This window comes from Eupeodes corollae, chromosome 2 (assembly GCF_945859685.1).
Source record: "Eupeodes corollae chromosome 2, idEupCoro1.1, whole genome shotgun sequence".
Taxonomy (NCBI): Eukaryota; Metazoa; Arthropoda; class Insecta; order Diptera; family Syrphidae; genus Eupeodes; species Eupeodes corollae.
Window position 1 is genome coordinate 75,196,024 of NC_079148.1, and position 12,115 is coordinate 75,208,138.

At 33.4% G+C, this 12,115-nt stretch overlaps 1 protein-coding gene across 12 annotated transcripts in view; it reads left to right on the forward strand.

Annotated features, from left to right (window-relative positions):
* LOC129946479 (double-stranded RNA-specific editase Adar) overlaps window positions 1-12,115 on the forward strand; it is a 242,494-nt gene that overhangs the window by 112,394 nt on the left and 117,985 nt on the right. For 10 of the 12 annotated variants that reach the window (XM_056056686.1, XM_056056678.1, XM_056056680.1 and 7 more), the window contains 2 exons: window positions 10,389-10,469; window positions 10,716-10,803. In XM_056056686.1, coding sequence (XP_055912661.1) covers window positions 10,416-10,469; window positions 10,716-10,803 — 142 coding nt within the window. In that variant the 5' untranslated portion in view covers window positions 10,389-10,415. The remainder of the gene's footprint in view (window positions 1-10,388; window positions 10,470-10,715; window positions 10,804-12,115) is intronic. The other 2 variants (XM_056056687.1, XM_056056688.1) reach the window with 1 other exon arrangement.

Genomic DNA, 12,115 nt, shown 5'->3' on the forward strand with positions numbered 1-12,115 from the left:
TTAACATTTTACATCCCTTAATCCACATTGCAAGTACCTACTCATTCCTTATTTCAATATTGCATTTCACTTTAATTTAAAAAAAACTGAACATCACACATCCTTTCTGTAATATCGATTATTATGACGTATGGATGAGTATTTGTGCTGAAGCTCGAACATCTCCATCTTACCGGTTAAATCATATGTATCTATCTATCTTTCGTCGTTGTGTTAATATTTTTCACAAACCGACCAAGAAGAAAACCTGATGCAAAGGTCTATAGCCTTTTACCCGTCTTATAGCAGCTTCATCCTAGATTATAGTTTCATTTTTGTACCCATTTCTTTTATATATTTTACATACATCCCTACTTACTTGATGGCTTCTTGTTAGTTTGCTTGTCGTCGAAGGGTTGTTGTTGTTGGCCATAAAGTATCTACATATACATGTCATACTCCAGTACCATAAATCATTTCACTATCACCCTTGAAGTGATTTTTTTTGTTTCAATTTCCAGAACATCTGAGGATTTCTGCATGGAATATTCTTTTTAATTTTTTTGGACTTACATATAAAACACTTCTGCTGAATTTCTTCGTTAAAGATTCCTACTCATGATTATGTCAAGAATAAAAGGGTGGGAGTGATACAAATACAAACAAGTCACTATCATACAAATATATACACAAATGTATACATAGAAGACGAAACGAAGAAGAAAAAGTTTATCGGCACCTTACATTAATTTCGTACCCCTCCTCTGATATACTTATAAAAGGCTTAGTTCAGCCTCATTCATCCTTGTCAAATGCGGCTAAATTTTTTTGCTCATTTTAAAGCATATGTCCTGCCAATTTCCTACCTTGTGCTGTTTTCTGCAGTGGTTGCATTAATACAAAAACTAGAAAATATAAAGAAAAAATAACGGCCTAAATGTACATATACATAAAAGGAGTGAAAAAGGACATTGGCAAACGTTCAAAAAATTCCATACTGCATAGAATGGATAGACATAAAAAAGGGATTCTAAATGACAACTCAAGTAAACATTTTCATTTTAACTCTTTTTTTATGTCCATAAAAAACCGACACTCTTCCGTTAGTATGTCCTATAGTCCTTTATACAAGTAGATATTTCTTTATATTTCTTTTATTATTTTGTTTTGTAATCAAAAGAAGAAAATAAAGTCTGAAAGCAATACACTCCGTGTGATTTGATCTAAGTCATTTTTTCTTTTACAAATTATTTTTAATGTGTCTTTCGTTTGTTAGGCTGTGACAAGTACTCGTCTGCATTTTAAAATATCTGTTTTTAACGACTACCGGAAATGCCTAAAAGTTCTTAACATACAACTCTGAATGTTTTTCTAAGAAAAACGAGAAAACTGTTTTGTTAAAAATTACTTATTTTCTGAATTTTCTAGCTGGGAAAAAAGTCAAAAATTGAATTGCTGGCATTGTTTGTGTTCGGAAAACAATCTTTTTAACAGGTTGTCCATTTTGCGGGTTTAAAAGTATAGAGCTGAAATTCGACATTTGTAGAACTAAATTCAGTTGAAAGTCTGACACGAAAATGGATCGCTTAACTATCGCACAACGAATACAAATTGTTAAAACCTACTACAAAAATGGTGATTCTGCCACAGCCATATATCGTGCTTGACTGGATTGGTTACAGATATTCTAAGGCCTGCGTATTTTCGTTTAACACGTTCCACTGAAAATAACTCTTCTGTAAGTGAAAGTGTATCCGAAATCCTGAATGTATCGATTCCTTGTCGTTCTTGTCGCATTAGGACTTTCTTACGGCACATTATGACGTATTTTCGAATTGGATCTATACCTACATCGAAATATAGTCCAGCTCACCACTCACAACGTCGTAGAGGCATCGAATGGCTGCTTGAACAACAAGCTATGAACGGCTATTTTACATACGAAAAAAAATTTCTTTAGCAACGAAGTACAGTTCTCACTCGGTGGATATGGTAACAAACAAGATTGTCGTATTTGGGGTTTTGAGAATCCTCAAGTGATTGAAAAGATGACATTACATTCTCAAAAAGTCACTGTTTGGCTTTTTTTGGTCCTGAGGTGTGATAAGACCTTACTTCTTTAAAAACTATGATGGAACAACTGGCACCGTATTGTGATTCGGAGCGTTAAGGTCATATGTTAAACGACTTTTTTGCCGACTTGGAGAATATGTGGTTTCAACAAGACGATGCCACATGCCACACAACTCCAGCGAATATGGCTTTATTGTAATTTCTCGCCGCATCCAACAGTGCCTGAAAACTTTAAACAGCATCCAATTTGGGAATGTTCGAAAAAAAATTGACCTATTGTGTCAAAACATAGGTTTTGACTTAAGCGTATACTTTTATACTTAAAAGTTTGTAGAATCACATAGAGTGAGTTAAATTTGTTATACATTTGCATTCCTACATTCAAAAATTAACTTAAGAAACACTAAAGAAAAATGAGAAAAACTTTGAAGTTAAGGTACAATTTTTAAAAGTTAACAATGTTGGTTATTGGCATAGGTAAGCCTCCAATAAGGCTTTCCGTTTCCATGTGTCTCTATTTTTGTTGTACCGTCTCCATCTTTTATTGGGCCGCTCTCCTAGTCTTTTGTTATCTGGTCTCCATATCGTTGACATTTTTCCCGACTTTGATCCTAAAGCCTAGACACATGTCCTGCTCAGCTCCATATCAGTCTTCTTATTCTATTTATGACGTTAATAATTCTGATTCTATTTTGAATATCTTCATTTCGTACCTTCTGTTCAGAATTTTCCTCTCCATTTTGAACTGACATATCCCTAGCTGGCCAAGTGTTTTTGAATTCAAGCTCATTGTTTGTAAGCAAGGATCGGTAAAAAAGAGGAGTCGAAGATATGTTTCATTGTGTCTTCACTTTTGTCCAATTGTAAAACATTTTTAAGGCTCCAGAATTGTTTCCAGCTATTTGTGATGCGTCTGTCAATTTCTTTATTTTCTTGGTCCTTAAATTATTGTAGCTGTCCCAAATATATGTAATCTTGTATCTGCTCAATTTTTTCCTCGTCCAATATTAAATCGGATTTTGTATAATCTGTCATGACTTAAGTTTTTGATTTGTTTATTTGAAGTCCGTAATTTTTACACAAGGTTGTTAGTTTCTTCAACATGTCTTGAATGTGTGTAGCTTTTGTAGAAACAAGAACTATATCGTCTTCAAATCCTAAATTGTTAGGAACTTGTCCACATATTCTTATTCCATATTATGTCTTCCAGTTAGTTTTTTGGAAAATGTCTTCCAGGGCTCAACTAAATCAGGTGGTGAAAGCAGATCTCCTTATCTAACTTCTCTCGTTATATTAAATTTTACCTATATTCTCTGTTCTCATTCGTGCTTTTAGAAAATTACTATAAAGGGTCCGATTGTCGAATTCAAAATTTTGAAAATTCAAGATTCCTAGAATTTAAATCAAACGTTTTAAGAGAGTTGTCAGTGTGTGGTTCAGGATACTATTTTTATTCGTCGCCCATATCTCGACGTCAAATAAATTTTGTTTTACAGACAAAAATATCGAAAAGTGCAAAAATGGCTTTTAGATTAATTAAGTTTTTAGTTTTTATACAACAGCAATTTAAATTTTGTATAATATACGTATAGTGATTTGACACCAAATAAGGATAATTTTGAAGAAACAATCTGTTAACTTCTTTTTAAATTAAAAAAAAAAATAAAAAAATATTTGTCAACTCGAATATCTTACAAAACTCGAATATCTTACAAACAAAAATATTTGACCTCCAAAGTAATTGTATGCAACGAAGAAAAACGTTTTTACACATCTGGTGAAATTATGAGTAAAAAAAAGTAAAAATTGGATTTCAACAAAAAATATCGTTACTAAAATTAGACATTGAACCAAACTTAATTTATCATGCAAAATATTGTTCCTAAGTTTTAGTTAGTTTAAAAAATACAATTAACAATTTTTCTTAAATAAAGACAAAAACCTACAAAAACAACAAACTGATACGAAATATTTTTCGATTCAAGTGTTATTAGAACCAAGAAAGATGTTGCCTATAAATTTTGTTGAGCTTTTGAACAAATCGATAGACGGGACCGGATGGGAAGTTATCAGATTGGGATGAAATTATAATAGTACTCTATTTTTGAGTTGATTATAAATTTTGATATAAATTAATTTTAATAAATGTTTTATTTTATAAATTATAATGAAGGATCTTGGAATTCATCTTTTCGCACATCCTTAAAAGTAGAATTATTTTAATAAATTGGTTGTTTTTATTTTTAAATTAATTATATTCAATCATTACCTTATGATAAGTGTGTAAGGAAATAAGTCCATTTAATGTTTTTAAAAACAAAAATCTTAAAAGAAATGTTATTATAATAATCCAGTGACATTGAGTGTTTTTTTTCGAGTAGGCAATTTTCATCTGTGTAACAATAAATGTTCCTTTTCATTATTTAAAAATATAAATTATGTTGACTATTTTGTATGTTTGTGTATGTGATGGAATGCGGTTTTAGAATGATATGGTATTGTATGTTATGTATGTATTAGATGAAATATGTTTTAAGTTAAAAAAAATTGAGTCTTGTTTTGTTACTTGCTAGTTTTGATATTTATAAATTTTATGAGTATCATCGTATGTCTAACAATAAGAAATTAGGTTTATTAGTAAAACATAAACACACATTCCTATGATCTATGGTACATAAACAATTTTTTATAAACTTATTTATTTTTTCACAACGTTTACCCAAAGAAAAGAGTTTAAATATAAAATCATGTTTGGAAAAAGACTAAAGCTATATTAGGTTCTATTTTATTATAATTCAAGTTCTATTCACTCTTAAAAGTTTATAATATTTTTTGTTTTCCCGCCTTCATCTTTTACCTTCTTGAATTTAAGTCTTCTCTTCAGTAATTTGGACAAAAACTTGCATTTCTTCTCTTCACCTCTGATCTTCCTCCTTTTTTTTTTGCTTTTGTGTAATGAAGACCAGTCTGTTGTTATTTTAGTCTATCGATCATCTGACGACCCGAGTTTCAACTGAAGTTCTGGGGACTTGTGGAATGGGCTCACGACATGAACCAAGAAGAACTACAAGCTCGCTTGGCTGCAGCTATCCTCTTTGTTCACTTCAACCGGTCCGAACAATTCACTAAGGAGAAGCTAATTGCCTAGAAAATATATCATAGAATCAACAACAAACAAAACTGTTACAATAAAAATTCATTTTTTTTAAACATTTTCTTCTTCTTTCACAACAAATTCAATTTAAAATACTGAGCTTATGACTATTGCCTCTGCTGCCCGAATGTGCCCTCAGAATCGCCATATACTGTGGCCGTCCGAGCAACTTAACTTAGAAGATTCTGAAAGATTTCATGTAGGTTCTTATGGCCGGAGCAGCAAATGTCAATTCCCAGTTCCAGAATCACACTCATCCAGAGCGATCACTGAAGCTGTTATGATGGGCTGCAATTTCTCCATGACTATCTCTTTGGCTGCTTCCTTTCAGAACTCGCCTGGCTTGTCCAAAGCCCTGAGGATCTTCTTGATGTTAGCATCGCTGTCCGTCAAGGGCCGATAGCCCACTGTTGTGAACAACAATTCCCACATTGTGGAATTTTTGGCGCAAATTTTCCTAGCCCGCTGCGACTTAGCCTTCACCAGAGATTTTCTTTCATACTTATTCTCCTCTACAAATGAACTTATCGCCTTTCTCAATTTTCCCAAAACCTTGTGATTGAACGGAGTTACTGGAAAGTCAGGTAGTAAGCAAAAGCGTCGAACATATTTGTGGCGACGTGTTCGAAGACGCATCCCTTGGAAACGTTAATACGAACTATGAGCAAGTCTTCATCGTCCTTGGGGTCGTCACGCCAGTAGCCATAGTGAATTCCGGTACATAATATTACTTACCACGACCAAATTTATTTTAAAAATAAATATTTGTTTTGACAGCAGCCATCAGCTGTTTTGTTTGCATTAATTTGAGCGCTGAATGTTCTTTAGTTCTTTATTAAAAAGGAATAGCATTACACAGTAAGATACAATATCTTCTTTATAGCGCAAGCTTTATATATAAATTCAAATTAGTGTGCTACTTTAGGAGTGATTTAACAAAGCAACATTTGAGAAATGTTAATTATTTAATGAAATACATATGTAATTCAAAACCGTACTCAAAATTAACTAAAATGTTATTTAAAAAAACAGTTATTTAAAATTAATAGTATTTGAAAAATAAACAAAAGAACATTTAATTTAATCTAATAGGTACTAATTAAAATATATAACATCCATCTTAATAAAGTGTCCCTAGGTATTCTTTAAGCCTTAGTTTGAACATGGCTGTTGTTTCGAAAGGTTTGTTTACTTAGTTTAGCTTTGAATTGCTACTAGTTTTCGAGAGGTTTTATATAAAACTTGTGGTTTACGAAACCTTGAAAACTGATCTTTATTTGGTTTCTTCAGTGGATTTTCGAGGGCTTGCGTGGGTTGCCATGTTTAGCAGCCTTTGTTAAGACTGGAATAATCGTCGAATCAAAAACGCATTTCCTTGTTTGAGTCGAAATATTCGAATGAAAGATTCTTCACATTTTAAAATTGTCGCCAAGCGTTTTTTTATTTTAACATTTTAATACAATATCGTTTACAAATCTTAGATACATAAATTAATAAATAATTTGCGATTATTTGTAGACCATTATTTTTCCATTTTAACTTACGGAAAATGTCTTCTGAGTTTGCGCAAAAAAAAGCTCTCGTGACAGTGGTTCACTTTCTTCCTCCACGTGACGTATGAAATATAAGCTCAATACTTTTCGTTCGAATGCATGCAATTTTATCATTGTACATATTTTTGAGGATAGGAACAATTTTTGGTTCCACATCTTGTCAAATAAAAGCTTTCCAGGTAAATAATTGCTCAACTTTATCGAATGTTTTGGTGAAATCAAAAAAATCAATATTTGGCTCATTGTTGAGAGCCAGCTTGCTTAAGAGGTTGATTAAATTCAATATTTGCTTTTATCTGATTAAACAGATTTACAAACAAAAACAGAAGATATTAACATGGAAATATTAAGGCTCTCTGTTTCAAAGAATGAGCGAACAAGTTTGTCCAACGATGGCTTTGTTACAATGGCAATGAGAATTTGAATTTGAAGCTGAAGCTATTCCCGCAACAACCCAACCTAACTTTGTATTACGTAAAGTTAGTAGATCTCTTGAAATCCTGTATTCTCCAGGTATAAACAAATCAAAGAAAAGTTCAGCTCCCAACAGCATGTCAATTTGATTAGCTTTGCAGAATGAAGGATCTGCGAGCTCGATGTCATTGGGAATTTTCCACACGGAAATGTCAATTTCCTGGCTGGCCTGGTAGTCACTAATGCGGGACATGAGGTTTGTTTCAATGGTTGCTTCATACGCTGAGGTTCTGGATTAAAATGTAATTGATGCCACAAACTCCGACTTGCATTCTTGTGCACCTATTCTGCTGATAAGAGTATCCTTTCGATATTTCTTAATTCCCAACTGTTGAATGAACGATGTTGTCAAAAAGATTAATTGGGATCCATAATCAAGAAGAGCTCTGCATGGGACGCGTAAACCAAAGATATCACATTGACCACTGTTGTTGCCAAGTAAGTTCCTGATCGCTCTTGGGCGCAATGTCCACGGTTGACTTTTTCCCAGTATTGTATGTGGCTTCCAGACTTTGATACTTCCTCCTGTCATCTTTGGGATTAAAAGCCTCTAGAGTCTGGAATCTCGACTCAATAAACTTCGGGAACTCTTCAATGGTAGGATTGGTTCTTGGATCCTTGATTGCGAACTCCAATTTTTCCCTGCTCAGTCTGTCCAATTTTTGTAATGGAAGAAGCACAACTATCGGATTCCAACTTTCAATGTTAACATTAAGGTTTGTGATAACTTTCAAACACTCCTTCGTGTTGTAGTGTAGTCTTCGTAAGATGGAACTTGTCGCTATAATAACTGACTGCATCAATAATTTGTTTAATTGTGCAGTCAACAATAACAAGGACACCCCAAGCTAACTCGTAGCAGCTACCCTCCTGGGCCTTTCCTACATTTGGTCTCAGGAAATATAATTTTTGTGCTGCTGGGATAGGTTGATCATGAATCATTTGCTTGAACAAGTCATGAAATTGCAACCAGTTCAAGCAATCTCCATAAAATTTAGGGAGCTGAATTTTTGGCAGCTTCATCATTATATTTAGAGGTTTTTGATCATTTGGTGTTTCTTGCAATGGTACGGTGCTAGATGCTAACATTAATAACGTCTCCTCTAGCCTCTCTTGTATCTCGAAGTAGTTTCTACTTCATCTGTATCCAATTCCTGATCTAACTTGCGATATAGCCAATTGATCTTATCCCAATTCTGTTCCAAACTTTTTTATTTTATTTGGCGGAATTGTAGAGTTTTATTCAATAATGACTCCTCATCGACTTTTTTCTAACGATCTCTTCAATATATTTAGTAAAAAAGGAAACCGTGTTTGTGGTTCATCTGAGTACTAAATTAAATATATGTTGGGATTCCGTACTTGTATTTTAAGGTTTTGAAATTGCACCTTTTTTTTTGGTTTGCCCTTTGTATTTTTTTCTTTATTTGTTACCTTGCCTAAACCATCTTCAATCTCTTCAGTGATTAGAAGTCGACGTCTTATATCACTCATAGTGAACCCTGCTGCCTTACGCACCTGATCGAAATATTCCTTTTTAAAATACTCGTGATAAATGTGCCTCGAAAATTTGTCTCGGATAATGGAATCGTTTTTGTCAAATTCCTTCCACAAATCTTCAAATTGACGCTTTTTCTTGTTTAGGTAGTCGAATGTTTTCCTAGTGGGACTATCCTTATTAAAGTTGCGGACAATGACACAAATTGATTCACCTATTTGTTGCTGTTGAGCTGCAATGTCTTCAACGGTTAGTGTATTATCGTTGCTTGCCATAGTTATATTTAGTATAAGTTCGATAAAGAATTTTTAATTTCACTACAGGCCACTAAAAACTCTTTTTTAATGTTTTCCTCTCAAGGTCGCCATTGTTAAATTAAAATTGAAATTTGAACATCATCAAAGATGAATTTTCCGATCATTTAATTTCACCAATCGAAAGTAGTTTCGTTTTAAAAAAAAGTGTTTTATGTGTGGAAACTTTTTTCTCAAATAAGTGGTAACTTTCGGTTGTCAGATGAAAATTTTTTGTTACTAGATATATTAACTTTAGTGTCTAAGTCGTTAAGAGAATTACGTCTATGATGGAATCAGTTTTTCAGTATGAAAAGGGCTTCAAAACCAAACGAATATTTAAGTTGGCCAAAGTATGCTTACCGTGATAATCCATGTTGAAAGTCGAAAAAATCGCTTCACAAAAATTACCTCTACTGACAAAACTTTTAAATCTTTGATAGTCAAATAAATCGAGCTCAGATACCAAAACAAGCTAAGAATAGTTAATCTTAAAAATGTCAAACTTTTAAGTGACAATGTAAAAAACCACCTAAAGTATTAAATCTTTTCAGAGTAATTTATAGTCTCCAGTTTCTTACAGAAAATTAGTCTATCAAAGATTTTTCTTCGAAATATCATTTAAAAGCGTTAAGATTTTCAAATTTAGTCCTGTGACGCCAAAAAGTATATCCTTGTCTAAAATGTATGGTATTCAAAAACTAGTATCAATCACATTAATAAATAAGCTTTCCTTGTCTTTTAAAACAAATGATAGGCTATTTGCTGAAAACAATTTTTCTTAACTGTTTACGCCCACCAAACATGAATAAATATAAATACTTTAGATAAATCAGCCCGTTTTTAGGCAACATACTATTATTTTATTGACATTGTTAATTAAGCTTTTGTTTGTGTATGTAAAATGCTTCTTCCGATGTTTTTTTATTATTTAATAAAGGATATATTTGCAAAAAAACAAAAGTTACTTACAAATCTTGCTCAAAGAGAAGATGTCTTGCCCTTTCTTAATTCTGTGTAGATAACTTAAGGTATATTACCTTTTATTTCCGAAAAATAACAACCGTTTTTTTGTATTTAAAATTGCTTTAGATCAGTGTTAATTGTTAATTCTTAGACTTTAAATGTATTTATTAAAAATGCTGTAAATAAGCCTCAAAAACGACAAAACTCAAACCTCAGCCATATTATAGCTAAATTAAATGTAACAAAATGCTTCTAATACCATCAGTGTTTTATGTACTCGTTCATTACTCTACATAATCAACATACTCTACTATGTACTTTTGTATAAATTGGTGTTGTTCGAAATTCATTTTTATTATCGTCTTTTTATTTGATTTTTATTTAATTATCCCAATTAGGACACTGGTAATGGGTCTGAAGAAATAATGGAAACCGTCATCTTAGATCCAAATCAAAATTCAAACGAAAGTCAGAGTCCTGTGAGTATCTTTTCTTTTTTTTAAAGAAAAAAAAAACACAAAAATCATAAATCAATTTCTTCCTGTTAGACATACTGTCTTAGATGGAGTATGTATTTAAATGTGTGTATTGTTTTATTTTTATTTTTAATTATTATTAAATCTAATTGTTGTAAGATTGTGTAATTGTATTTATTTTCTAATTGATATTTCCAATAAAATAATCTATTTTTTGTTTCTCTATTTCGTTTGGAAAAACTTTTCTAGCCCCTACTGATACCAAGAGGGGATACAATGAACGGATACAGTCGGAAAGCCCCCTCAAAGCGACGATATGAAGGTTCAAAGTTCACATGTAAGTATATTTATAAAATATTGATGTTTCGTAATAAACGTGTTTGATTATTTTGCCATATCTATACTTTTATTAAATTAAATTATGTATAAAGGGTTTTTCAATTGGCGCGGTTAGATTTTGTTTTGTTGACATCTGTCAAATCTTTTGTCTGTTATTCAGTTGTTAATGCCAAATCATGATGGCAAGTTACACGTCGAACAGAACGTTTAAATTATAAAACTTTATTATCCAAATGAGTGTTCGTTAACGCAAACGTTGAGTGCATTGCGACCATTTTACGGTAGACCTAGTGGCCCCTCACAGTCGACTCTTCAACGTTTGGTGGCCAAAGTTGAGACGACAGGCTCAATATGGCAATCAGCCAATATCCGTACGTTCAAGGAACGCAAGATCGGTCGAGAACATCGCCACGGTCTGTGAAAGTGTACAGCAGAACCCGAGACAGCCTATTCCTCGCCGTGCACAAGAACTCGGCCTTTCGCAGATTTCAACTTATCAAATTTGGCGTTGGGACTTAGGCCTACACCCTTACAAGTTCCAACTGACACAGAAGCTCAAAGTTCATGAACATATAGACAACGCCGCCGTTTGTTCGCTGACTAGGTTTCGAATCGTTTGGAAGAGGACCCCAATTTCGACCGAGAAATCATCTTCAGTGACAAGGCGCATTTTTGGATAAATGGTTGTGTTAACAAGACGAAGACACCAACCCACGACAGGTTCACCAGGTAATAATGCATGCTCAAAAAGTTACGGTTTGGTTTGGATTTTGGGCCGGCGGCGTAATTAGTTCGTACTTTTTTGAAAACGACGCGACGTTAGTAAGTGGCTTACCGTTCTATGGCCCAAATTGAACTATATGGACCTAGACGAAGTACGGTTCCAGCAGGACGGTGCTACGTGCCACACAGCAAAAGCTACCATTAATATTTTGCTTGAACGATTTGAGGGTAAGATTATCTCCTGCAGGGGTGATGTGAATTGGCCCCAAGGTCATGCGATTTGCACCCGTTAGACTTTATTCTGTGGGGTTTCTTAAAGTCGCAGGTCTATGCAAATAAACCACAATCGTTTGATGCCCTAAAGGTGAACATAACACAGGCCGCCGCTCAAATTCAGCCGGATCAGCCATTGAAAATTGGATCACTCGGATCCGTGTTACCGTAAGAAGCCGAGGGGGGAATTTGAATAATGTCATATGACATATGTGCTTTTCAAATAAAAAAGTAATTTTATTTTTTCCAAATCAACATCTACCCGCCCTTATTGAAAAACCCTTTATTTCAAAGTTCAATCAAAATAGAGAGAT